This window comes from Streptopelia decaocto (assembly GCF_964273445.1).
Source record: "Streptopelia decaocto genome assembly, chromosome: 16".
NCBI lineage: Eukaryota > Metazoa > Chordata > Aves > Columbiformes > Columbidae > Streptopelia > Streptopelia decaocto.
In genome coordinates, this window is record NC_138671.1 from 338,405 (window position 1) to 363,507 (window position 25,103).

At 67.2% G+C, this 25,103-nt stretch overlaps 4 protein-coding genes across 5 annotated transcripts; all 4 read left to right on the top strand.

The window, feature by feature from the left end:
- Positions 1-192: 192 nt before the first annotated feature.
- ARHGDIA (Rho GDP dissociation inhibitor alpha) lies at positions 193-6,195 on the top strand. The gene is made up of 6 exons (XM_082067174.1): positions 193-351; positions 3,205-3,414; positions 3,752-3,835; positions 4,281-4,357; positions 4,465-4,528; positions 4,880-6,195. Exons 2-6 carry the CDS (start codon positions 3,225-3,227, stop codon positions 5,077-5,079), a joined length of 615 nt encoding a protein of 204 aa, XP_081923300.1. The 5' UTR covers positions 193-351; positions 3,205-3,224; the 3' UTR covers positions 5,080-6,195.
- Positions 6,196-7,907: 1,712 nt separating this feature from the next.
- On the top strand, positions 7,908-15,901 carry P4HB (prolyl 4-hydroxylase subunit beta). Its single transcript, XM_082066891.1, has 11 exons — positions 7,908-8,112; positions 8,240-8,446; positions 8,958-9,091; positions 9,282-9,419; positions 11,642-11,746; positions 12,020-12,145; positions 12,481-12,681; positions 13,229-13,349; positions 13,845-14,026; positions 14,408-14,494; positions 15,018-15,901. Exons 1-11 carry the CDS (start codon positions 7,956-7,958, stop codon positions 15,105-15,107), a joined length of 1,548 nt encoding a protein of 515 aa, XP_081923017.1. The 5' UTR covers positions 7,908-7,955; the 3' UTR covers positions 15,108-15,901.
- Positions 15,902-17,909: 2,008 nt separating this feature from the next.
- On the top strand, positions 17,910-19,829 carry PPP1R27 (protein phosphatase 1 regulatory subunit 27). Its single transcript, XM_082066895.1, has 3 exons — positions 17,910-18,358; positions 19,268-19,418; positions 19,574-19,829. The coding sequence occupies exons 1-3, from the start codon at positions 18,172-18,174 to the stop codon at positions 19,695-19,697; spliced, it is 462 nt and encodes a 153-aa protein (XP_081923021.1). The 5' UTR covers positions 17,910-18,171; the 3' UTR covers positions 19,698-19,829.
- A 102-nt stretch (positions 19,830-19,931) lies between these two features.
- On the top strand, positions 19,932-21,869 carry MCRIP1 (MAPK regulated corepressor interacting protein 1). Of its 2 annotated transcripts, none has more exons than XM_082066896.1 (5): positions 19,932-20,022; positions 20,108-20,154; positions 20,224-20,342; positions 20,414-20,512; positions 20,626-21,869. In XM_082066896.1, the coding sequence occupies exons 2-5, from the start codon at positions 20,147-20,149 to the stop codon at positions 20,688-20,690; spliced, it is 291 nt and encodes a 96-aa protein (XP_081923022.1). In that variant the 5' UTR covers positions 19,932-20,022; positions 20,108-20,146; the 3' UTR covers positions 20,691-21,869. The 2 variants fall into 2 exon arrangements, with proteins under 2 accessions (XP_081923022.1, XP_081923023.1); XM_082066897.1 differs by having other exon boundaries at positions 20,224-20,323.
- The last annotated feature ends 3,234 nt before the right edge of the window (positions 21,870-25,103 follow it).

The following is a 25,103-nucleotide window of genomic DNA, read 5'->3' on the forward strand; positions in this document are numbered from 1 at the left end:
CGCCCCGCCCGCGCGCGCCTTCCCGCCCCGCCCGCGCGCGCCTTCCCGCCCCGCCCGCCGCGCGCCTTCCCGCCCCGCCCGCCGCGCGCCTTCCCGCCCCGCCCGCCGCGCGCCTTCCCGCCCCGCCCGCCGCGCGCCTTCCCGCGCCCCGCCCGCCGCGCGCGCTCTGCCCTGACCGTCGGTCCTCCCGCCAGCGCGCGCGTGTCCCCGGGCCAATCAGCGTGCCGGGCCGCGGCCGGAAGTGGGGCGCGGACTCAGCCCCTAACGGGAAGTGACGGGCGTGTCCCGGAAGTGCGGGGGCGCGCGGCGGCTGGGCGGATCCCGCGTTGTCCCGGCGGAGCAGCGGGCCCGGTAGGGCGGGGCGGCCCGGGGGGCGCGGGGCGCGCGGGGCGCGGGGCCGGGCCGGCCGCACCGCCCCCCGCTGGCTCGGGGCGCGGGGCCGCGGGCGGGGCCGGGAAGCGCCGCCGTCCCGGCGGGGCCCGCTCGGGAGCGGAGCTCTCGGGGCACGAGGCCCCGGTCGGGGCAGACGCGGCCGGTTCGGGGCGGCTCGCGCCGCCCGCGGGGTCCCGGCGCGGCGGGAGGGGCCGGGGCGCGGCCGCTCCCGCTGTCGGAAACGGGATTTTCCGGAGAACGATTTCGGCTACAGAACGAGGAGCTCGGTTCCCCGGGGCCGGTTGCTCGTGCGGCGCCGCGGGCCGGTCGGTCCCGGCCGCCGGGGCGCTGGGCAGCGGCCCCGAACGTCGCTACTTCCTTCCCCGAGGCCGGGAAGCCCCGGTGGCCCCGAGCGGCTGCTCTGTCGCTCCGGGTTCCGGGTCTGGTCCCGAGCGCCCGTCGCGCTGGGTTTCCCGGCGTCCCGGTCCCGCAGCCGCGGGGCACAGACGGTGCCGCGTCCCGGGGAGGGGCCGGGCGGGCGGGTCACGCTCCGGGTGCAGCCGCGGCCCGTTGGCCCACGTAGCCGGTTCCCATCCCGGGGTGGGCTGGGGGAGCTGGAGCCACCTGCTCCTGCCTCGGGCTCCGCTCCCACAGCGAATGCCCTGAGCTGACCTGCGCTCCGGGGCCAACCCGGGCAACCGTGTGACCCGGCAAGGGCCGGGGCCCCGGGGGCGGCTGAGCCTTCCCGGAGCCGTCACCCCGGGCAGAGGGCGGGAGGGTGACCGGGGCTGTCCGGATGCAGCGGCGTGACCCGGACACCCCAAGCCGTGTCCCAGCGCAGCGTCTGCGCCACCGGGTCCCTTTGCTGCCCCGGGCACCACCTGAGCCCACCCGGTTCCCAACCTGCCCTCTGAGCGGCCGTGGCACGTGCGGAGCAGCTCGGCCCGAGCCGGTGTCGGTTGGTGCTCCCTGTCCTGGCGCGAGCTGCTGCGGCTGCAGAACGGCCGGCAGGACGGAGGGGGTGCCGGAGGGGGTGCCGGAGGGGGTGCCGGAGGGGGTGCTGGAGGGGGTGCCGGAGGGGGTGCTGGAGGGGGTTCCTGCAGCGCGGGTCCCTGGCGGCTGAACTCCCGCAGAGAGGAGGCCCGGCGGGACGGGGCTCCGCGGGCCGTACGTGGCCACGGGACCCTTCCCGAGCGCTGGGGAAGCAGGAAGGGTGGGGACGGCTGAACTGGCGCTGCTGCGTGTCCCGGCTGCGCCGCAGCCTGGCGGATAACGGCGCTAATTAGCTCATCTGAGGAGACTCTGACTAACTCTGGTTCACTGGTGCCCTGGGTCCTGGTCCCAGGGTGTGATGAAGCTGCTGTTACCACCGTCTGCCCGAAAACAGGCGGGGAGCCGCTCCCGGCCGTGTGTCCGTCTGGCGGAAGGTGGGGCTCTTGCTGTCTGTGCTGGTGGCGCCTGAGCAGCACCGAGAGAGTCCGGAGCAGCGCCGGGGGCAGCTGAGCGCCGCGCGCGGGCGGGAGGGCGCGGGCTGCGGGGCTGCGGGCGGGTGTCGCGCCCGCGCCGGGGCGTCCGTCCCGCGCCGGGACAGGGGGCAGAACCGGCCTGTCTGCGGGACAGAGCGGGTGACGGCCGCTCGTTCAGACTGACCCGGGGAGAACCCTCGGCTGCGCACGGGTCAGAATTGAGCCGTATTTAAGTACTTTGCCTGTGTTGTTGTATTTGTACAAAGGTTGTAGCTCTCGGTGTGTTTGGAAACCAGGCGCCAGAGCAACGAATGCGGCTCCACCTGAGCCGTGTGCTCGCGCGGGAGCGGCAGATAATGGCAGGAACACCTGGATCTGGCAGCAGATCGTTTGTGAAGGATTTTCCTTGTACAAAAAGCGGTTCAGAAGCTGCCGCTGACAGTTTTTCAGGTCTGCGGAGGGTCCAAGTCGGTATTTGCCGCGGGGCGACCCTGGGGCACATCAGCAACGGCTGAGGATGTTGGTGGCTGTTACCGAGGTTTGAACGGGCGTTGGCGTCACCATTCACCAACCCTCGGTGTTGGAGTCTTGGGCACCGAGCCAGATCTGCACGTTTCCAGCCCGTTACGGGTGTCCCCGTCTGTGTGACACAGACCCTCGTGAAGGGCCGAGCGCGGGATCAGGGAGCCGGGGCCGGTTCCGCTGCCCGGGGAGCTGGCGCGGAGCAGACGGACCGACTGACCCGAGGGCGTTACGGCCGGGAGCTCCGGCCGCCGCGGGGGCCGCTGCCGGGGCTGGGCCGGGCGCGCGGGGAGCAGAGCTGAGCGCCTTGTGGGCTCAGGAGTGTTCTGAGCGAGAGCTGCAGCGGCTGCTCCCGGGAGGGGAGCGCTCGCCCCCTGCGCCCGGGCGCTGCCCCGCTCGGCTCCGCAGGGCGCCCGGGGGGACGTTCCCTCCCTCTTGCAAGAGCCTCCGTGGGCTGAACCCGGACCTGGGCTGAACCCGGACCTGGGCTGAACCCGGACCTGGGCTGCTGGGGTCTGCAGGCGCCGGGCCAGGACAGCCGGGCAGGGCCAGCGCTGGGGACAGCTGGGCAGGGCTCTGGTGCTGGGGGCAGCCGGGCAGGGCTCTGGTGCTGGGGACAGCCAGGCAGGGCTCTGGTGCTGGGGACAGCCGGGCAGGGCTCTGGTGCTGGGGACAGCCGGGCAGGGCTCTGGTGCTGGGGACAGCCGGGCAGGGCTCTGGTGCTGGGGGCAGCCGGGCAGGGCTCTGGTGCTGGGGACAGCCGGGCCGGGGCAGCGCTGGGGACAGCCGGGCCGGGGCAGCGCCGGCGCGGGTCGGTGCAGCGACGTTCTCCTCCCCGCTCCAGTGTGAGTCGCACGTGCGAGGATGGCGGAGCAGGAGCCGACGGCGGAGCAGCTGGCCCAGATCGCAGCTGAGAACGAGGAGGACGAACACTCCGTCAACTACAAGCCGCCTGCCCAGAAGAGCATCCAGGAGATCCAGGAGCTGGACAAGGATGACGAGAGCCTGCGCAAGTACAAGGAGGCGCTGCTCGGCGCCGTCACCGTGACTGCAGGTGAGCTGGGACAGCAACACCTCCTTGAGCAGAGCTCTGGCCTCATCCCTGCTCCTGCCCGGAGCTGTTCTCCTCCGCCTCCTCCTCCTCTTCCTCCCAGCTCTGTGCCTTGGGCAGAGTCCAAAGGCGAAGGTGTGTCTGTGCCCCCCCCTGCGCCCGCCCTGCCCAGCAGCGAGGCCCAGGGCCGGCTCCTCGTGCCTTCGGGGGTGTTTTGGGGGGAGCGCAGGGGGACGTTCTCACAGGTCTTCTTGCTCTTTCAGGTGGTCCCTGGAAGGACATGGAGCTGTGTTGGCTGGCGTCAGGGTGGGTGTTTAACAGCCTCTCCCTTCTCTTCTAGATCCCAACGCCCCAAATGTGGTGGTGACCAAACTGACGCTGGTCTGCGCTACGGCGCCCGGCCCGCTGGAGCTGGACCTGACAGGTGAGCGCAGCCGATCCCCGCGCTTCTCCAGAGCCCCCGCTGGCAGCGGAGCCGCCGTGCTGAGCGCCGGAGCCTCCGCAGGGGTCTGCACCGGAGCCCACGGCCGTGTCCCCCAGGAGCCTCCGCTCCCTCGTTCCCTGGCTGTGCAGGGGCCTGAGCTGCTGCTGGGGCAGCTGCAGCGGCGGCGGCTTCGAGATGGTGACGACCCCAGAGCAAACGTCTGCAAAGGGACGTTCTGGCATTAAGTGCTGCAGAATCCTTGCCCGGGGCGCCGTGTGCCCGGGTGACGCAGCGAGGAGGGTCCTGTCACACGTGAACGGCCGAGCCGTGTGCTGCCCGGGGTCCGCCCGCTGTGGCACAGGCTGTCCGATCCCCTCCTGTCGCTCAAGTTCACCCTGGGGCGTGATACGAAGGGACCCTGAGCAGCCCTCTCCCTTCTGCGCAGGTGATCTGGAGAGCTACAAGAAGCAGGCGTTTGTGCTGAAGGAGGGCGTGGAATACCGGATAAAAATCTCCTTTAGGGTAAGAATTCAGACGTGAAAGCCGAAGAGCGGGGGGAGCGCTGCAGGTGGACGTGGCGGGCGGGCGGCATCCCAGGGTGCGTCTGCAGCCCTCGCTCGTCTCCACAGGTCAACAGGGAGATCGTGTCGGGGCTGAAGTACATTCAGCACACGTTCCGGAAAGGCGTGAAAAGTAAGTGCTGCTCTGCAGGGGGGGCTGTGCGCGGCGCCCCCACCGGCGCGGGAGGCTGTTCGGCTGCCCCTCCGTGCACGTGGCGGCCGGCGGCCCCGGCTGCGCCTGCGGCTCCGGGCTCGGTGCGCGATCCCGGCCGGAGCGGCCGCGCACGTGTCACCGCAGCCGGGGGCCGGTCCCTGCCGGGGAGCCACCCTGGAGCGAACGGGGCTGTCAATGCGCGACAGTCGCGTGGTCACAGCTGCTCCGTGGGTGGCCGTAGCAGTGACAGAGCTGCCTTGGGCTTTAGCCTTGTCCCAAATGCCAGGGAGGCTCCTGAACAGCCCCGTGTGCCTCTTTTCCTGCCCCTAGTTGACAAGACCGAGTACATGGTTGGGAGCTACGGCCCCCGCGCAGAGGAATACGAGTTCCTGACCCCCATGGAAGAGGCCCCAAAGGGGATGCTGGCCCGGGGCAGCTACAACGTCAAATCCAAGTTCACAGACGACGACAAGACTGACCACCTGTCCTGGGAGTGGAACCTGACCATCAAGAAGGAGTGGAAGGACTAACCCTTCCCGGCCAAACCGAGAGCGTGAATCAGACAGTGGCTCCCGTAGAAAACCCCCGTACCAAAGTGCTGACGTTGGAACCCTCTTCCCCTTCACACCCCGATACATTTGGCCAGAGCTCGGTTTGTAACGTGCCCCCTCCCCAGAGAACCGCTGAGCGCACCGAGCAGCCCGCGCCGCCGCGTCGGCCCCTGCCCGTCCCGCCCAGCGCGGGCGGCAGCGCTCGCTCCCCGCGCGGCCGCTGCCCCTGGGGAGCTGAGGAACTGACGCAGGCGGCTTTTGAATCTGTTTATCAGCTAAAATCATGTCCGGCCCCTCCCCGGCCTGTCCTGGGCACGCTGGCGGCTCCGTTTGCGGCTGTTCCCCGTAACCACGATGCCTTAACGTGTAACACGGATCCTCTCGGGAGGGGGCCCCGCCCTCGTTAACACTTTTTAAACGCCACCCACCCGCCGTCCCCTGGCATGGCGCTCACCGGTCGCACCCCGCACGGGTTATAGGCGATTCACCAGTTCCCGCTTTGCTGCTGCTCCGTCCTTCACCTGGGATGGGACGTCTCCAGGGGGCGTGTGACACCAGGTGACGGGTGCCCGGAGCCGCCCGCGGGACCCCGGCCCCGCCCGGTGAGCTCCGGCAGCCTCAGCGGCACCGGGGGCAGCCAGGCCGGTGGGCAGTGGGTCACCGGTGCCGCCGCCACCTCACGGTTCTTGTTGCAGCCGTGGCCGCTGCAAAGCACTGAAATCCCAGACGGCCGCGGCTGCTCCCGACGCCGCAGCACGGAGCTGGCGAGGGACCGGCGCCCCCGGGGGTGGTGCCTTAGTACCTGTGCTGCCTTCTCAGCCCGTGCCTGGCCCGCCAGCGCCTGTTGCCTTGACAGCGGCGCCGCGGCCCCGTCCGATCCCACCGCGCTGAGGCTGAATTAGAACCGGGACCAAGTATCTGCGGCTTCCTCGTAGCGACGTCTCTGCCTCTAACTCGCCCCTGCCCCGCCCCTAGAGAGAGTTTTGTTCATTTGATTTGGTGCATATTGTCTGTGAATCCTCGACACGGGATGACAGGTTTGGAATCATCGTCTGCTTCTCCTTTTATGACAGTTAAATAAAATCTTTGAACCGACCATGGGCTCTGTGTTCTGGGTCTGTTCTGGGGCTCCGGGTCCGTGGCAGGGAGCAGAACTTTGTTCCCCAGGGTTCTGCAGCGGGCGGCAGCGGCACCGCGGGCCCGTCCTGCCGGAGCGGGAGAGGCCCCGGCGGCCTTCGGCTCCGGCCCCGGCTGCGCGTGGCTCTGCCCCGGGGCCGCGGGGACGTGCCGGCGGCACCTCAGGGCAGCAAACTCGGGGTCTCGTGCCCGTGAGGCGCAGGTGGGGTCGGGGCGCCCGCGTCCCGCCCGCTGCACCACAGAGCCAAATTCCTGTGTGGTGAGAGGAAGGAGAACGGAAGCCGGGCGCGCCGGTGCGATAAGAGCCTGCGGGTGCTTGCGGAGCACGGCGCGTTGTGCTCGGAGTGAGAGCAGCGCGCCGGGAAACGCTCCTTACGGAGGCCCCGGCGCCCGAGCAGCTGCCGAGGAGCCAGGCCGGGCCAGGCCCGGCCGCGCCGCTCGTGACGGGACGCGGGGACCCGTGTGGGCGGCGCGGCCGCTCCGGGAACGGCCGGCGCCGCGCTGCGGTGGAGCCGCCTGAGCCCGCGGGACCCGGCGGCGTCCGCGCTGCCCACGGCGCGTCCTGCGGTGCGGGAACGGGGCGGCGGGAACGGGGCGGCGGGAACGGAGCGGCGGGAACGGAGCGGCGGGAACGGAGCGGCGGGAACGGAGCGGCGGGCGGCCCGGCGCCCCCGGCAGCGCGGGCGCGGTGCCGCCGGCAAAGCGGCCGCTCGCCGCCGTTGGTGTCGGGCGAGATCCGGCCTGACGCAACCCCCGTTGGGCAACTCCGGCCGCAGCCGGAGGGCGGTTGGCGGTTGGCGCGGCCGTTGGCGGCTGCAGCCGGTCCTGCCCGGCCCCGGCACCGCCGGCACAGCGGCCGCGGGACACGCGGCGGAGCCGGCCCGGCGGGGAGAGCCAGACGGCTCCTGCGCGACCGCGGCCGGAGCTGCGCGCGGCACGGCGCCGGTTCTGGGCACACGGGGCCGGTTCTGGGCTCACGGCGCCGGTTCTGGGCTCACGGCGCCGGTTCTGGGCTCACGGCGCCGGTTCTGGGCACACGGGGCCGGTTCTGGGCTCACGGGGCCGGTTCTGGGCACACGGGGCCGGTTCTGGGCACACGGGGCCGGTTCTGGGCTCACGGGGCCGGTTCTGGGCTCACGGCGCCGGTTCTGGGCTCGCGGGGCCGGTTCCGGTTCCGGGTCCGCTCGCGCTGTCCGCGGGTTCCGGTACCGGGCACGCGCGGGGTCTCGCGCCACCGTGATGTGTCCCCAGCGTCACGTGCCCCGAGCACGTTCCCCACCTCGGCCGCCGGAAGAGACTCTTTTCCTTCCGGCCGTGTCAAAGGGCGCCCGACGCGGCCCAGTCAGAAACCACCACGCGCACCTGGCCGCGCGCACGCGCAGTGCCCGCGGGCCGGGGCCGCCCGAGTGCCACGTTCGAGGGCCGCGGCCGCGCGAGGAGGCGGCGCCGACCAATCGCGAGCCGCGCAGCGGGGAAGGCGCCCAATGGCGGCGCGCGGGCGGGGAGCGGCGCCGGCGGCCAATCCGCGGCGGCGGGCGGGGCCGAGCCCAGCGCGCCGGCGAATAGGAGCCGCGCGTCGGACCGGGCGGCGAGTCGAGCCAATGGCGGGCGGCGGCGGCGCGGCCAATGGGGCGCGGCGGCGGCCGGGGGAGGCGGGTTTATAAGCGGAGGCGGCGCCGCGGCCTCCCGGCCCGTCCCGAGTCGCCGCCATCAGCGCCATGGCCGGGCTGCGCGCGCTCCTGCCGCTGCTGTGCCTCGTGCTGCCCGCGCGCGCCGCCGCGGCCCTGGAGGAGGACGCGGACGGGGTGCTCGTGCTGCGCGCCGCCTCCTTCGAGCGGGCGCTGGCGGCGCACCCGTTCCTGCTCGTCGAGTTCTGTGAGCGCGGGCCGGGCGGGCGGGGGGCGGCGGGGCCGGCGCGGGGCACGCGCCGCCGGGGGCTGCGGGGGGGCGGGGCCGCCCCGCGCCGCCCCGCGCTGCCCCGCGCTGACCGCCCGTCCCGCAGACGCCCCGTGGTGCGGACACTGCAAAGCGCTGGCGCCCGAGTACGCGAAGGCGGCGGCGCAGCTGCGCGCGGAGGGCTCGGCCATCCGGCTGGCCAAGGTGGACGCCACGGAGGAGGCGGAGCTGGCGCAGCGCTTCGGCGTGCGCGGGTACCCCACCATCAAGTTCTTCCGCAACGGCGACCCGGCGGCGCCCAAGGAGTACACGGGTGAGCGGGGCCGGGGCGCCGGGGGCAGGAACGGGCCTGCCCGGGCCGGGGGAGCGGGGGAGCGGGGCTCGCTCGGCGTCGCTCGCGCTGCGGCACCCGGAGCCGAGCAACCGCTCGGGCCGTCGGGTGAAGGGGCGAGCGGGGCCGGGGGCCGGGGCGCGAGACCGAGAGGAGCTGCGGCGGCGGAGCCACCGGCCCGCGCGGCTCGGAGCCGAGCCCCGGCTCTCCAGGGAAAGGTGACCGTTCCACGGGAGACGTCAGCGCCCCGCACAAGTACCGCGTTGCTGGTCAAAGTTTAGGAGCGTGCTTAGGCCAGAAGTAATAGAGCCCCTTGTACCTTGACTTAACAAGTAGAGATTAGCTTAATTACATCAGGAGTGAAAGGAAGAGTTGCGCAAACGATATCTGGGTTTTTCCTGACGCGGCCAGCCACTGAACAGTCTCAAAGCTCAGGGGTCTGTGCTCTTAAACGTTATCGGGGGAGAAGTGACCGAGCGTTATCTGTGCGCAGCCGGCCGGGAAGCAGACGACATCGTCAGCTGGCTGAAGAAACGCACCGGCCCGGCCGCCACCGCCCTGCCGGACGCTGCTGCCGCGGAGGCGCTCGTGGAGTCCAGCGACGTGGTGGTGATCGGCTTCTTCAAGGTAGAGCTCGTGCTGCCGCCTGGGAGGCTCCGGCATGTCCGGGGCTCCCTGCGCTCTGCCCGTGGGGCCCAGGCGGCCGGGAGGGCTTCTCGTAGTTGTGAAACTCGCCGTCCTGCCCTACCCGATCTGCCAGTTCTCTGGGGCGTTCGTGCTGCGCTGTGTCCCGGTGACACCTTCCCTTCTCCCCCAGGACTCTGCGTCGGAGGCTGCGAAGGAGTTCCTGTCAGCAGCAGAGGCTGTGGACGACATTCCCTTTGGGATTTCCTCCAGCGCCGACGTCTTCGCCAAGTACCAGCTGAGCGGGGATGGCGTGGTGCTCTTCAAGAAGGTGCGAGCGCTGGGTTGAGTCCTCTGCCCCTCCTTGTCTCTAACTCGGGGCAGCCCTGGATGGGGCCGGGCAGCCCCGGGCCCGCGCTCGGCCGCCTCCTCTGTCCCCGCCCTGGTGCTCCCTGCTGGGCGCTGGGTCCGCGCTCCCTGTTCCTCGGTGCCTGGCAGCTGCGCAGTAAGGGCCAGCGCAATCTGTAACGCGCTCCTGGCCGTGCCCGGTGAGGCCTCCCGTGCCCCTCCCCGGATTCTAAGGGCCCTAAAGGGAACAGTAGCCAAGTTCTGAGGGCTCGCTGTGCTGTTCCGTGCTTGCCTGGCTCAGCAAAGCAGCTCTGAGCATCCTGGGGCCCAACTGGCCGCATCCAGAGCGGCTCCGTCTCCCGCTGCCGTGGGTTCTGTGGCACAGAGACCCCGGGAGGTTCCCGGAGGATCTGCGGTTCAGCTGCCGGGCTGGGGCAGCTGGGTTACGTGCAGAGGGACACTGGCCGCCTGCAGGATCAGAAATAAACTTGCTGATACCTCTCACCGTTAAAATCCCCGTCCCTGGGATTAAATCCTCAGTTTGAGAAAGTGAGTTGAGTTCCTTAGACCTGGTGGTGGTGCACGTGGGGCTGCTTTTGGTTCTGACTGATTAAATCTGTGCCTAATGACAGTCATCAGTCTGACCAACTTGAGACAGGCTGAAGAGTTGAATTAATTCTTATTTCAGCCTTTATTCAGCTAAAATAGTGTATTTCATTCTAATACCTCTGAAATTGTAATTCAGTTACTTGTGTGGTGTTAGGAGCTTCTAGACTTGAATTCTCAGTCCAGGGCCCCTCAGTCGGTGTGGCTGAGGGTGCCAGTAAATTATCTGGCTAATGAGCTGAAAATGCTGGGGTTTGCAACTAGAAATGTGGGATGTGCAGGGAGAGGACCACCTGCGTCCTCCCTTCCCTCTGCAGGCGACCTGCGTGCTCCGGCGGTTAACGGCGGGCTGAAATAGCTGTGTGCGGGGTTTGTCTGCTCATGTCTGGTGAGCACTGAAGATGCTGCTCTGGAGCCGACGGCAGCTGCGGTGCAGCTGGGCTTCTGGGGCTTTATTTAGTCGCCTGTAAGTTTTCTCACGTTCAGCTCTGTAGAATGGACTTGTTGATTAGATCTGATGTGTTATCCTCTACCCCGACGTCCTCGGGGCTCTGTCACGTTTTCCGCTGCTTCCGAAGCGCCGTGGCGATGGCAGGACCAGGCTTTAGCGGTAAAGGCACATAAGCACAGTCAACTTGGGTACGTCTGGAACTAAAAGCAGTTCTGTTCCCGGAGCCGCTCTATGGGGACAGGAGCACCGGTCTGCGCCAGGCGCTGCCCATGGCTCCGCTCCGCGGGGAACCGTGTGTTGCGGTAGCGCCGTCAGAGCTCTCAAACACATTCACCACAAACCAGGGTGAAAATGAGCGCAGCGGTAACCAAATGCCAGGGCACGGCAAGCAGATGGCTTATCTCACCAAAAATTGTGGTTTGGGCTCCGGCTCCGCTGCCTGTGGTCACCTGGGTCTGACCTCAGAGGGTTTGGCTGGTCGTTCTCATTCTTTGTGTGTTGTCTGGCCTCACAGAGACCTTGAACAACCGTTGTGAAGGCGCTGAGGTGACGTTCAGTGCTCTTTAAAGCATTTACGAGGTTAACTTCCAACGTTAGGTGCTTTGTTCAGCTTTTCTGCTGGTCCTGAGCTCCTGCAGCAGCAGGTTCCCCGTCCAGCACCGGGAGCGTGCCGTGCCGCGGGGCTGCCGTCCCGCGCCGCCGTGCGCCGGGCCCGCCTGGCGCGCGGGTGGTGTCCCAGATAAAAAGGCTCCGGCACCGGTGGCGCAACGTGTGTGTCAGACGGGCGCTGCTGTCGCTGCAGAGACCGAAACGGCCCCAGAGCCGGGCGAGGCGCGTTCCCGCAGCGCGCGGTGCCCTTTGCCGTTGGCAGCGCTGCGGTTACAGCGCGGCCGCTCCGCCCCGCGGGGCCGCGGCCCTCGGTGACCGGCTCCGCGCGTCGGTGGTGGCCGCAGAGCGGTGCTGAGGGCCGGGCTGCCTGGTTGCCGCCGGGGGGTTTGCAAACACCTCGGGCCAGGTTTGACACGAGCGTGCGGTGACCTGGCTGGGAGGTGGAACTCTGCAGCAGTAACCACGGGGTGTGTCCGAGCTCTTGGCGGAGGGGAATGCTGCAGGGAAGTGCTCTAATGCAATAATACCTGGTTTTGCAGTTTGATGAAGGCCGTAACAACTTTGAAGGGGACATCACAAAAGATAATTTACTGAACTTCATCAAGTCCAATGCGTTGCCTCTGGTCATAGAGTTCACTGAACAGGTAGGTCTGGTACTTGGTACGGCTTCTTTCTATAGCCGCGGTGTGAATGTAACAGAGCTGGACGGTGAGCATTGTGCTCTGGTTGTCTTGGAGCTGCCTCAAGTCTGGGGTTCTGGAGAAGTGGGGAGAGCAAGGGAGGGGAGGCAGCGGCTCGCTGTTCAGAGCGGGCCTGTGGGCCTGGGGCTCCTCTGCTCTTCAAGATAGTGGAGCCAAGCTGCCCTTGACACCAGTTTACCGCTCTGCCAAAAATAAACTTCATTTGCTACTCCTCAGACTGCTCCTAAAATCTTTGGAGGAGAGATCAAGACTCACATTCTGCTGTTCCTACCGAAAAGTGTGTCTGACTATCAAGGGAAACTGGACAACTTCAAGGCTGCAGCAGGGAACTTCAAAGGGAAGGTGAGATGGATTTGTTGGGCGGTTAGTTAGTGACCCCTCCTGCAGCGACACGCGGCGTGTCCGCGGCCCCCGGCAGTGGGGAGGGGGCGTGACGCGGTGCTCTGCGTGTCGCGGTAGCCAGTGACCGAGCGCTTCCTGGCTTGCACAACTGTGGAATTAACAACAGTTAATTCCTGACGTTCCCTGTGGGTGTGAATCTGACTGGGTCGTGCACGTGTGGCTCCGGCGCTGGGCACAGGACGAGGGGCCGGTCCGGCTCCTGCCCGTGTGCGTGAAGTGTCGCGGGCGCAAGATGCTCGTCCTCACCACGCTGCCTTTGGCTTTTTCCTCCAAAGATCCTGTTCATCTTCATCGACAGTGACCACAGCGACAACCAGAGGATCCTGGAGTTCTTTGGCCTAAAGAAGGAAGAATGTCCAGCTGTGCGTCTGATCACGCTGGAGGAAGAAATGACCAAATACAAACCTGAATCAGCTGAGCTCACAGCAGACAAGATCACGGAGTTCTGCAACAAGTTCCTGGAGGGCAAGATCAAGGTAAACAATGGTGTGGTGTGGTGGTAAACCTGGCGAAGCGAGCAAAACAGAATGGTCCTTGTGAGGAGCTGTGCAAGGCATCTGGTGAAAATCCTTCCATTAATGTACAGAATATCTGGTGGCCTTTGTGCTGAGAAACAAAAGGCAAAGCTGCTGGGGCGCGAGGCTGCGGGCGGGTGAGCTGTGCTGGCTCCGGTGCAGCCGCTGTCGGCTCCTCCTGGTAACGGTTGTTGATCCGGTTTCTGTTTCTGGCAACGGTCTGGAAGGTGTGAGCTCGTGCGGCTCAGCCCGGAGATGGTCCCGCTCCGGTCTGGAGGCAGCGGCCGTTCGGCCGTTCAGCCCGGCCCCGCGGGGCGACGCGGTCACGGCGCCGCCGCTCTGCGCCGGGGCGGGACGGCCGCTCTGCGCCGGGAGGGAGCGGCCGAGCCGTCGCAGCCCGCGCCTCAGGCCCCGGGGCTCGGCCTGGCTGCTCCGGGAGGCGCGGTGGCGTGGACGTTCCAACAGCTGTGTCGCAAACCGTGTTTGTGAGTTTCGCTTCTTATTCCAGCCCCACCTGATGAGTCAAGACCTTCCCGAAGACTGGGACAAGCTGCCTGTCAAAGTCCTGGTTGGCAAGAACTTTGAAGAAGTTGCTTTTGATGAGAACAAGAATGTCTTTGTGGAGTTCTGTAAGTGTCTTTCAAGAGCTGGTTCCCAGTAACGGGCAGGAAATCAGTGCCAGAAGCTGCATAGCTAGGACCGGGCAGAAAGCGCCTGGCAGAGCTGCAGCCGCACGGGGACCCCGGCTGGACAGACGTGTGACCCGCCTGGCGGGGTGGGGTGACTCGGGTTACCTGTGCGAATGGGGGCTTGGCGTGGGGTTGTCGGTGTGAATGGGGGCTGGCGTGGGGTTGTCGGTGTGAATGGGGGCTGGCGTGGGGTTGCCGGTGTGAATGGGGGCTGGCGTGGGGTTGCCGGTGTGAATGGGGGCTGGCGTGGGGTTGCCGGTGTGAATGGGGGCTGGCGTGGGGTTGTCGGTGTGAATGGGGGCTGGCGTGGGGTTGTCGGTGTGAATGGGGGCTGGCGTGGGGTTGTCGGTGTGAATGGGGGCTGGCGTGGGGTTGTCGGTGCGAATGGGGGCTGGCGTGGGGTTGTCGGTGCCAGCTGTGTCGTCTTGTCACCAGATGCCCCCTGGTGTGGCCACTGCAAGCAGCTGGCTCCGATCTGGGACAAGCTGGGAGAGACCTACAGGGACCATGAGAACATTGTCATTGCCAAGATGGATTCCACAGCCAACGAGGTCGAGGCCGTGAAGATCCACAGCTTCCCCACGCTCAAGTTCTTCCCGGCCGGCTCTGGCAGAAATGTAAGCAGCAGATCCGGTACCGAGGGAGCGCCGAGGAGTTCTGGACGAGGCCGTGGGAGGGCGCTCGTTCTGTGGGGATGGAGCACGTCCCATCTGCAGGACACCCGAGAGCTCTGGGCTGGGCTGTAGGAAGGTTCGGGGCGGGAGCGGGATGCGGAGCGCAGCAGAGGCCGGTGTGCTCATCCCCAGGCTGTTCTTTCCTCGCAGTGATCTCTGAAGTCTAGTGGCTGAGCTGTTTTCCTTCGTCTCATATGGGTGAAGGTGAATTTTTAAATTCCCTTTTGCTTGGCATGTGAACTCTTGCTCAGAAAGAGAATTCTCCTCTCCAGGGTGGTGGTTCTGTAGGTGCCCGTAACCCTTATCTGTTTCTTTCCTGCGCAGGTAATTGACTACAATGGGGAGAGGACGCTGGAAGGCTTCAAGAAGTTCCTGGAGAGCGGAGGCCAGGACGGGGCGGCCGCTGATGACGTGAGTGCCATCGGAGCAGCGTCTGGGCCTCGGGATACGGGTGTGGGTTGGACCGGGTGCTGGGCTTGAGTCCTCATCCTAAACAGGCTCCGGGGTTATGTGGCAGGATATTGTTGCTGGACAAAACTGCCTTTGCCATAGAACGTGAGCTGCGCAGCTGCAGCCTGGCTGCGAAATTAATGTTCTTGGGGAGCTTAAACACAAACGCGTGCAGACTGTTGGTATTACAACCTCCAAATTCGCACAAGCTGTGTCTGGTGGTTGTGCAAACTGCTGGAGCACTTGGAGGGCCGTTCTTTGTTTGGGCTTGTTCTTCACCGAGCGCTCCCGCGCGTGGAGCCGGAGGCGCCTCCCCGCCGGGGCGGCTCTCACTGGTGCGGGTTCCGCTCCCAGCGTCCCAGGCTCGGAGCTCTGGTAGAGCTCTGCGGGTACTTTGCCACCTGGCAGCAGGGACGGGTGGGGAAGCCGCTCTGTGCGTGGGTCTGATGTGCCAGAAAGCAGCAGCTGTGTCTGGCCTGTGCAGGATCTGGAGGACCTGGAGACGGATGAAGAAACGGACCTTGAGGAAGGTGACGAGGAAGATGAGCAGAAAATCCAGAAGGATGAATTGTAAAGCGCAGACTGATCTACATCACCCACAAAATCAGACACTAAATTGGCGGCTGTTTTGCAGCCCAGTGAGTCAGAAACCCATTAAGATTTAAAGCAGAAGGTGAATGACTGGAAATCCAGGGATTGGCTTTTAGAATAACCCTTGCCCTCACTTGTCTGTACACTTGGCTTCCTTCCTTTCTCTCGGCTCTCCAAGGATCTGTCTCTGGGTGGCCCATCTTGTTTTGTGTTGTACCTCTGTGTACGCGGCTGTCGTTTCCCGCTGGACAGAGCGGGGTGCGGAGCGGCAGCCGAGCTCGGCGCCCGCGGCCTCGCCACTAACATCTCCCAGAAAGCTCTTTCCTTCTTCCTTTCCCAACTCAACCTGTAGTTGATTTCTGGGCCCGCGGTGCTCCCCGCTCCCTCCAATCAGCCTCCGGCGAGGGGGCGCGGGCGCTTCTCTGGGCACTGGGCAGACGTTTCCCTGCGTTGGGGCTCAGGAGGTGACGGGAGCACCGGGGGGACCCTGCGTGGGCTGCGGCTGCTCCCCAGACCAGCTGAGACCGGCTGTCACCATCCTTTCGATCAAATGCAATTGCTTTCCAAACGTTGTTTTGAATGGGTTGGCCAGGCAGGTGGGGGGTGCGGGAGGGCCCGATAGAGCAGATCAGCCGGGTGCGCGGTGACCGCGGGTTGGGAGGACCCTGGAGGCGGGAGCACGCGGCGCCTGAGCTGCGTCAGGCGGGTGTCAGCGCTCCACTACAGTAACATTGGAATTGAATTTGTTGGCCAAATAAAGTTGAGATTTTAATACTATTATGTCTCTTTGTCTTCATCAGAAATAGACTTAGTATGTTTGACCGTGACAAGAGGATTGGGGCTCGGGGGTGATTCTCAGGGGACGCTGCCAAAATGGCGTTTGTCAGCTTTCTCAGACATCCACTAAATACCATGAGAGAAACACTTGGTGAGCACGTCCGGCCCTGCTGGTGGCGCCTGGTACCTGAAGCTGAACAAATATGTGTTGTGTAATTGGTAAAGGAAAAACTGTCAGCAAGTCTGGATTGAATCAGCTCGTGCAGGCGGGAGCCACCAGCGCTCGGTGCGGCGAGGGACGGGGCTCCTGCGCCGGCCGGCGGGCCGGGGCGCCTCTGCCCCCAGGAATGCGCCTGCGGGGACCCCGGGGCTGCCCGGAGCTCCGCTCACGTGGTCTGAGCTGTGCTGCTATTTCCAAACCGGGCACCTACTGCTGGAAATACTTGTGTAAGGAAACATGCTGTAAATGTCACCGGGGAGGGCGCGGTGGAGCCGAGGGCAGCTCGGCCCTGGCACCGGGGGCAGGACGGGAGCGTCGTGCAGCACTGGGCTGCGGCTCCGGGAGCGCGGTGTGAGCTGAGCGCGGTGTGAGCCATGTTGTGCGTGGGGCTGGGGCTGGACGGGCCATTGCTGACCGTGGGGTCAGAAAGGGCACTCGCTGCTGCCCACTGTGTTTGTCACCTGCGGTTATGGGGGACGGCTCCCTGCAGGGCCGTGACCCGCGTGTCGGGCAGGGGCCTGTCCTGGTGCTGCTGTCCCCATCCGCGGCTGTGGGGCCGCCCTGTGTTTCGGGGTGGGGAGCAGGGGTGCTGAGGAAGGAGATCGGCGGGAAGGGGCTGGCCAGGACAGCTCAGAAAGGTCCGTTTTGCGGAGCCGGTTGCTGTGTGAACAAGCTCTGCAGTGGTTCTCTCTTCGGGCCAGACGGGCTCCTCTCGGCGAGCGGGACTCCACCGGCCGTCCTGCGCGCACAGATGATCGCAGTTCCAAGAAACCGGCTAAAATAGCCCTGTCCGCACCGCCTGGCCTCCCGCCGCACCGCGCTGCGCCTGGCGCGACCCGAGCAGAGGGGCTCACAGGGAGATCGATGCGTTTGCCAGCAGACAAACGGGTGCAGGCCGGTCCCGGCGCGCGGCTGAGCGAGCTGCCGGGGCTCCGGACACGGGTCTGAGGCAGCACCAAACCTCCGAGCCTCCTGGTGCGGGACAGGGACGTTTCCTGATGTGCCCGGGCAGCCCCATCAGTGTGTAACAGCACAACGTGCTTGCGTGTCTGAAGGGACCAGACTTGGACGGGAACAGCGTGGAGGAGCAGCGGTTGCTCGAGCCCTTGGCAGATCTGACAGGGGGTCCGTGCCGGGCCTTCGGCAGCTCCGCCGGCGAGCGGTGACGGCGGGAGCTGTCTGGCGGTGGTGCTGTTCCCCAGCTGCTCCGCAGGAACCGTCCCGCTCAGCAGCTGGTTCTGGGTTTGGGGCGGCGCACAAACACCCCCCACCGGTGCTGCGGCCGCCCCGTTCTGCACCAGCGAGGGCACGGGGGTTCTCGGGGTGCTGGTGGTGCTGCCGCTGAGCCCCGCGCTCTCCAGCACCGCGCGCTCTGCTCCCGGCTCTGACGTAACTACCGGGAGTGACCGAGCTCTGAACGCGTTTGGCACCACGGCTGTGACGCGTCTGCGCTGGCTGCTCGCGGCACAACCAGGTTCCCCTCGCTTGCTCATCAGCTTTTCCCCAGCACGCGTGGGTGTGCGAGGACTCGCTGCTCCAAGTTCTGTTCTCAGGCCCTCGGGCTCCTCTGAAGGGCTCCATGCGAAAGCAACAGTAGCTGTGACCCCTGGATGGGCACATCAACAGGTGGGTGGTAAGATGAGACACCCAGTTCTGCCCGAAAGCGGGAGGCTGCGGGCCCGGGCGGCTCGATTACCAAGTGTCATGGGAAACAGCATGAGCTACACGTCCCCAAAATAGCCCACCGGAGCCTATAAAACACGACGCCCCCGGAGAACCGCCAGTCCCGGGCCGGGGCCTCGGGTGAGCTGGTGTGCCCGTGCTGCTCCCGTGCAGCATGGGGCTGTAGGGACAGCGCGGCCGCCGTCCCGCACGACCGGCACACGGACACCGCGGCTGCACCGCGGCTGCACCGCGGCGAGGAGGCCCCGCGGCAGAGGAGGGAGCAGCGCCGCGGGGAGCGAGCGGCAGGGCCGAGCACTGAGCGGGGCCGGCGGCTCCTTCAGCGCCGTGTCCGCGCCGCTCTGCCGGGGCTGCGGGCTGCGTCAGCATGAGGGACCATTACCCGGTGTCGCGGCACCGGTGCAGCCGCTACGCGCAGAGACTGAGAGCCGCGCGCACCGTGCGCTTCCCCAACGACGTCGTCTTTCAGGACCACATCAGGCAGGGCGACCTGGAGCAGGTGGGCAGGTTCATCCGCGCCAGGAAGGTGACGCTGGACACCATCTACCCCTCCGGTGAGTGTGCGGGGCGGCTGAGCCGGGGCTGCCGGGGACACCGCGGAGCCGCGGGGCCAACGCTGGGCCGGGGCGCCTCCGGCAGGTGACAGGGGGGAATTGGCCGTTTTTCTCTCCGGTGGGGTGCGGGTGCCCCCAAACCGCCCAGTGGGGCCCGAGAGCCCCGAGCCAGCGCCACAACATCCCCGCTCATCGGCTCGGCCAGCGCGCGCTGCGGGAAAGGGGAGGCTGGTCCCTGGGTCCCTTCACGGCGTCCCCACGTCCCGCAGCGCGGTGGGACCCGGACGCGGGGCCGCGGGTACGGGCCGGGCTGTGGAGCCCCGAGCGCCGGCGGGCTCCCGCCTTCCACCCGCGCTCTGCCGCACCGGTGGCTCTGGGCGCTTGCGGCACCGATGTTTGTGGGAGGCACTGGGCTGTGTTTGCACCCAACCTCACACCAACTGTTTGCGGAATGCCCTGATCCTGATCCCCACTGGCTGGTGCAGAGCCCAGATCTGTCCCTTTTTGTGCTTGGCTTCAGCTTCTGCTGTCACATGGCTGCAAAGACAGTGTCTCCAATGACCCCGGGGCTTCCTCCTGCTCTCACCGATTGCTTCATCGCTTGCTCTGTAAGGAGCTGCCGGAACTTGGACAGAGCAGGACCCTGGAGACACCGGTGTCCCGGTGGAGTCCTGCGGGGCAGCCGCTCCCGGGCGAGGGGCCGCGGGGCTGAGGGTGCTCGGCTGCAGGAGGGAACGGGCGCCTGCAGCAGCTCCCCGGGGCTCCGCAGTCTCTGTTTCTTCCCCATCCTCTCCCCGATAACAAGGGTTTGCTGGCACCCTCTGGCCCGGGCTGTGGACGACTCGCACTTGTAGCTCAGTGTTCAGCAGCTCCTCACGCAGCCCGGGGCTCACGAACCCTCCCGCCCAGGCATGGCAGCCCTGCACGAAGCCGTGCTCACGGGAAACCTGGACTGCGTGCGGCTCCTGGTTAAATACGGCGCCGACATCCACCAGAGGGACGAGGACGGGTGGACGCCCCTGCACATGGCCTGCAGCGACGGCCACGCCGACATCGCCAGGTGAGGCTGCGCCGGGCCCCTACCGCACGGCCCCGGGAACCGCAGCCCGCGGGAGGGGCCGCTCCGGGGAGGGCTCGGGCCGCCCGGGCCGCGGCAGCGGGGCCGGGGGAGCCCGCGGGAGCCCCGCCGGCTCAGCCCCCGCCGGTGTCCCGCAGGTACCTCATCTCCCTCGGGGCCAGCCTGGACGCCACCACGGACACCGGGGACAAGCCGTCGGACCTCATCGACCCCGAGTACAAGGACCTCCTGGAGCTCTTCCAGGCCGCCACCGTGGGCTGAGCGGGACTCGGGGCCGGGGCGGCGGCGGGGCCGGGCCCGGGCTGGGCCCGGGCGGGCGGCCGGGCGGGTGTCGCTCGGTACCGCGTCTCGGGAGCCACTTTGTACTTTTCCAATAAAGCGTCTCGGACACGGCGCCGCCTCCGCCGCTCCGCGCGCGCGGGGACGGGATGGGCGGGGCGGCGGGGCCGGCGGTGGGCGGGGCCGGCGGTGGGCGGGGCGGGCGGTGGGCGGGGCCATCCGGGCCGCGCGGGGGCGGGGCCGCGCCTGCGCGCTGCGGCGCTTCCGTCGCGGCCCGAGGGCGAGCGGAGGCGGGAGCCAGGCCCAGGTGAGGGGCGCGCGTTGCCATGGCGACGGGCGGGGGGCGGCCCGCGGCCTAGCCCGGCCTGGCCGCCCTCTCCTTTCTCCCGCAGCCGCGCCGAGCCCCGCCGAGCCCCGCCGAGCCGACAGCCATGGCCAGGTGAGCCCCGCCCGGCCCCGGGCCCAGCCGCGGCCCCGGGCCCGGCTCAGCCCCGCCCTCCGCTTTCAGCTCCCCGGTGTCCCGCGTGGTGTACAACGGCAAGCGGAGCGGCGGCCCGCGCTCCCCCGGCGCCGGCAGCGAGATCTTCACGCCGGCCCACGAGGAGAACGTGCGCTTCATCTCCGAGGGTGAGCGGGGCGGGGCGGGGGGCGGCCGGGCCGCGCCGCGGTGCTGAGCCAGCGGCGCTCCGTGTGCGCAGCCTGGCAGTGCGTGGAGCGGGACCTGCGCAGCCAGATGGGAGCCGAGCGCGGCCTGGTCGAGGAGTACGTGGAGAAGATGCCGAACCCGAGCCTCAAAGGTGAGGGCGGGGGCAGCCGCCGGCTCGGCGGGGGCGCGGCGGGCCGGGGCCGCGGGGCCGGGGCGGCCGCAGCGCGGCCTCTGCCGCCACAGCCGCTCCCGCCTTCTCTGCAGCGTTCAAACCTGTCGACCTGGGTGATCTGAAGAGGAGGAACACACAGGATGCAAAGAAGTCCTAAGGCGAGTCCTCCTGTGGATCGGCTGGTCTCCTAAGGTCCTCAAGCAGATTTAATTTGAGATTTTGTGTTGGTTTCCTCCTCTGGCCTGTACTCCCAAAAGCCCGCAGGAGAGCCAGTCGGCTCTGGGGCTGGTTCTGAAGCTGCGTGAAAGCAGAGATGCTCAGGGGCTCACCGAGGATGCCCGGAGCCTCTCGCGAAGGATCCCAGCCCCCCCTCCTGGCTTTCTCTGTCCTTCCCCACGTCACACTGGGCTCACAGATCTCCTGCTCTCCTTCCATCCCCGCCCCGCTGCGCTGGGCTCCCCGGGCGCTGGTGCACGCAGGGCAGAGCGCAGCAGCGGGGTCGGTGGAGGCAGCTCCAGATCTCTGCTCCCTCCTGTGCGCCAAGGAGCCGCAGCTGCTGGGGTGGGCCAGGGGAGGAGGAGGGAGAGCTGGTTCTGCCCTGGTGCCTCGGGACAGACCGGCAGCCCCAGTTCAACACCCTTCGTGCTGGGCAGGTCTCACCGGCTGCGCTGGCTCCCTGGCCGGGGTGGCTGCAGGGACCTGGGGCTCATCGGTGCTGCCGGAGCTCGCGGGTCCGTGACCAAGGCCGGATTTCCTTGTGCTTAGGCTGGACCAGGCCCCTGTGGTGCTGGGGATGGGGCTGCTCTGCTCTCCCTGCAGAGAGGGATGGGGTGTCAGCGCTGTGCCATGTTCAGCCCGCCTGGCCTCGGTGCTCTGGCAGCTCCGGGGCAGCTGGTGCTGACTGTGCGGAAAGCAGCTCGTTGGCACCCGGGCTGCACCGCGCTGTTCCGTACTGACGCCATTTCCCAGCCGCGCACCTTGGCAGAGATCTGGCCCTGCAGCTGGCAGAGCTGTCACTGCGTGGGGGCTGCTGTGACCCGCCTGGGGGCTTTTTGGGACCCCCACCCCTGGAAAGGCTCAGGGGGTTTCTGCATCACCCGAGCCCGGGAGAGCGGCGGTGCCGTTGTGGGCTGTCTGAGCGGAGCAGCCGTTCCCCCTCTGTGCCCCCAGAACAGCGGCGAGGGTGGGAGCAGCCCCTGCCCGCCATGCCCAGAGCCGGCGGGGGGGGGTGCAGGGGCTGCCGTTGCCTTTCCTTTGAGTCCTTCAGCTGTACTGTTCCTTTTTTCTGTTGTCTGTTACCTGAGGAGTGTTGTAAATAAAAGCTGGTGTCCTTTTGGCTCTGTCTCTGTGTGACACTGCCCGGCCGTGCCCCACGGTGCCGCTGTGCCATGCCCAGTGCGCCATGCCCGGTGTGCGGTGCCGCTGTGCCGTGCCCGGTGCACCGTGCCTGGTGCGTGGTGCCACTGGGCCGTGCCCCGTGTGTGGTGCCGCTGTGCCATGCCTGGTGCACCGTGCCCGGTGTGCGGTGCCGCCGTGCCGTGCCCGGTGCGCCATGCCCGGTGTACGGTGCCGCCGTGCCGTGCCCGGTGCGCCATGCCCGGTGTGCGGTGCCCGGTGTGCGGTGCCGCTGTGCCATGCCCGGTGCACTGTGCCCGGTGTGCGGTGCCGCTGTGCCGTGCCCGGTGCGCCATGCCCGGTGTGCGGTGCCGCTGTGCCGTGCCCGGTGCGCCATGCCCGGTGTACGGTGCCGCCGTGCCGTGCCCGGTGCGCCATGCCCGGTGTGCGGTGCCCGGTGTGCGGTGCCGCTGTGCCATGCCCGGTGCGCTGTGCCCGGTGTGCGGTGCCGCTGTGCCGTGCCCGGTGCGCCATGCCCGGTGTGCCGCGCCCGGTGTGCGGTGCCCGGTGTGCGGTGCCGCCGTGCCGTGCCCGGTGTGCGGTGCCCAGTGTGCGGTGCCGCTGTGCCATGCCCGGTGCGCCATGCCCGGTGTGCGGTGCCGCCGTGCCATGCCCGGTGTGCGGTGCCGCCGTGCCGTGCCCGGTGCACCATGCCTTTGTGCAGTGCCGCTGTGCCATGCCCGGTGCGCCGTGCCCGGTGTGCGGTGCCGCCGTGCCGTGCCCGGTGTGGTGCTGCAGGGGCCCGGGGGGCCGTCTCCCCGATGTCCCGCAGGCTGTTCCCTGCCCTGTGCCCCCTTGTTCCCTCGGCTGCCGGCGCCCACTGTTCTGTTGTGTTCTTCCCCTTTTAGACTTGCAAATCATTGCAGCTTTGTGGCTGCAGCCCCGTGTTCCCCACACTGCAGCGCTGGAGCCAGGGCCGGGGCTCTCTGTGCCTTTCCAGTCCTGACCGAGTCCCAAGGAGAAGCAGCACAGAGCAGAAGCCACCTCTCATTTCTACTTTTTCTTTTCCAAGGGATCTTGCCCGTGGTGTTGCCGCGGTGCCGCCGGGGAGCACAGTGCCCTTGGGCCTGGGGCCTCCAGCATCCCGGGAGCTGGACCGGAGATCTAAATGTTGACACTATTAATACACTCGTATCCTCTTCCCTGCCCTGCTTTAGTGGCATTTGAACCATACCGAGCATTGCTAGAACGCCTCCTCAAGTGCCCCTCGTCACACTTGGCCGTGACCCTGTTTACCTCCCGTCACCAAAACATTCCCGGAGCAGGCGAGTGCCGGGACGTGCTGCCCAGTCCGGCACAGCCGGGCGCCGCCTCGGCCCCTCGTGGTGCCACCTCTGCTGGAGCTGCCGCGGGGCCGGGCCCGTGTCCCCCTGTCACCCGGGGAGCCGGGCAGGAGGTGACAGTCACTGCTGTCACAGCCCCTGCTGCGCTTGTCCCGCGGAGCCCTGAGCAGGACTGGGGCCATTTGTCCGTCTGTCCCGGGCCGTGTGTCCCCAGGGGGCGGGAGCGGCCGCTCGGTGTCCCGAGCCCGCGGGGTGCGCGGGTCCTGCCGCCCGACCCCGGCACCCTCCGCCTTGTTTGTCTTTAGGTTCAGGTGCCGGGAAGCCGGAGGCGAAGCAGCCGCTCTAATGAAATGTCGTACAAGAATCATTCTATAAACAGGCGATTTTTAGAAAGACGAATAACAATCCCCGGGGTGAGGCGGCGTGGGAGCGGGGGGGGGAATGTCCCTGCGAGGAGCTGAGGCCACAGGCGAGAGAAATCGGGCTGTTTACCTATAAAAATCGAAGTCAGCAGGGGTTTATTTTCCCTGTGCCTCCAGTACGGTGCTGATCATTAGATTAAACGGTGAGAGGATGAGAGGTGTGTGTTGTATCATTGAATTAGGCGGTGGGAAGAGGGCCGGCAGCGGGCACAATCTACTTAGAAGACCAATTTGTGGTGCTCCATTTCCTTGATAAAGTGGGAGTTCTGCGAGGCGCCGGGGCCAGCTGCACGGGGCGGCCAGTGGCCACTGTGCCCAGCCTCCCTCCGCCCCGGCCTCCGCCGCCGGGCCCCGCTGCGGGGAGGCGGCTCATGGGGAGGGCGCCGGGAGCCTGGGCAGGTACCCAGAGCGGGGGTGGGTGAGCCGTCCCTGAGACACCCCAGGCCAGTCTGGACGGGGCTCCGGGCGACCTGAGCTGGTGAAGATGTCCCTGTCATGGCGGGGGGACTGGGGAGCGGGGAGGGTCCTTCAGCACAAACCAGCTGTGATTCTGTGCCCGGGGTGTGTGGGCCGGCGGCAGCGCCCGCGGCTCACGGGGAGCAGGGCAGGTCCTGCCGGGCTGCCAAGGAGTGTGTGCATGGTGTGCGTGTGTGTGTGTGCGTGTGCATGGTGTGCGTGTGCATGGTGTGCGTGTGTGTGTGTGCGTGTGCATGGTGTGCGTGTGCATGGTGTGTGTGTGCATGGTGTGTGTGTGTGTGTGTGCGTGTGCATGGTGTGCGTGTGTGTGTGTGCGTGTGCATGGTGTGTGTGTGTGCATGGTGTGTGTGTGTGTGTGTGTGCGTGTGCGTGTGTGTGTGCGTGTGTGTGTGCATGGTGTGTGTGTGTGTGTGTGTGTGCGTGTGCATGGTGTGCGTGTGCATGGTGTGTGTGTGTGTGTGCGTGTGCATGGTGTGTGTGCGTGTGCATGGTGTGTGCGTGTGTGTGCGTGTGCATGGTGTGTGTGCGTGTGCATGGTGTGTGTGCGTGTGCATGGTGTGTGTGTGTGTGCATGTGCATGGTGTGTGCGTGTGCATGGTGTGTGTGTGCGTGTGTGCATGTGCATGGTGTGCGTGTGCGCGTGTGTGTCTGTGAATGTGTTTGTGAGTCTGAGTGTGTGTGCAGCCAGCTCTGGGGTGTCACGGTGCCACGGGGACAGCAGTGGGGTGTTGCTGTGGCAACGCTGGAGCAACAGGCGCAGGGCTGGACCCCGCGTGATGGCCATGTTTACCTTCCCAGAAACCGCTTCGTGCTCCAACAATTTGCCTCAATTAGGCTCGTTACCGCGTCAGGAGGCCACAGTGACGGCAGCGGCCATGGGGCCAGCGGCTCCGCAGGGGCTGCGCTGGCTGGATCCGGCACCGCGGCTCCGGGCCGACCCTCGCCTGCTCAGCCCCACAGCCCTGCTGCCCCACAAGTGCCGTGTCCCACGGC

Bases quoted from the DNA above. Each gene is read 5' to 3' on its own strand.
- ARHGDIA (XM_082067174.1), top strand. From the start codon at position 3,225: ATGGCGGAGCAGGAGCCGACGGCGGAGCAGCTGGCCCAGATCGCAGCT. The intron at 3,415-3,751 runs GTGAGCTGGGAC...CTTCTCTTCTAG, and splicing joins CGCCGTCACCGTGACTGCAG to ATCCCAACGCCCCAAATGTG. The intron at 4,529-4,879 runs GTAAGTGCTGCT...TCCTGCCCCTAG, and splicing joins GTTCCGGAAAGGCGTGAAAA to TTGACAAGACCGAGTACATG.
- P4HB (XM_082066891.1), top strand. From the start codon at position 7,956: ATGGCCGGGCTGCGCGCGCTCCTGCCGCTGCTGTGCCTCGTGCTGCCC. The intron at 11,747-12,019 runs GTAGGTCTGGTA...GCTACTCCTCAG, and splicing joins TCATAGAGTTCACTGAACAG to ACTGCTCCTAAAATCTTTGG. The intron at 14,495-15,017 runs GTGAGTGCCATC...TGGCCTGTGCAG, and splicing joins ACGGGGCGGCCGCTGATGAC to GATCTGGAGGACCTGGAGAC.
- MCRIP1 (XM_082066896.1), top strand. The intron at 20,343-20,413 runs GTGAGCGGGGCG...CCGTGTGCGCAG, and splicing joins CGTGCGCTTCATCTCCGAGG to CCTGGCAGTGCGTGGAGCGG. The intron at 20,513-20,625 runs GTGAGGGCGGGG...CCTTCTCTGCAG, and splicing joins GCCGAACCCGAGCCTCAAAG to CGTTCAAACCTGTCGACCTG.
- PPP1R27 (XM_082066895.1), top strand. From the start codon at position 18,172: ATGAGGGACCATTACCCGGTGTCGCGGCACCGGTGCAGCCGCTACGCG. The intron at 18,359-19,267 runs GTGAGTGTGCGG...CCTCCCGCCCAG, and splicing joins GGACACCATCTACCCCTCCG to GCATGGCAGCCCTGCACGAA. The intron at 19,419-19,573 runs GTGAGGCTGCGC...GGTGTCCCGCAG, and splicing joins GGCCACGCCGACATCGCCAG to GTACCTCATCTCCCTCGGGG.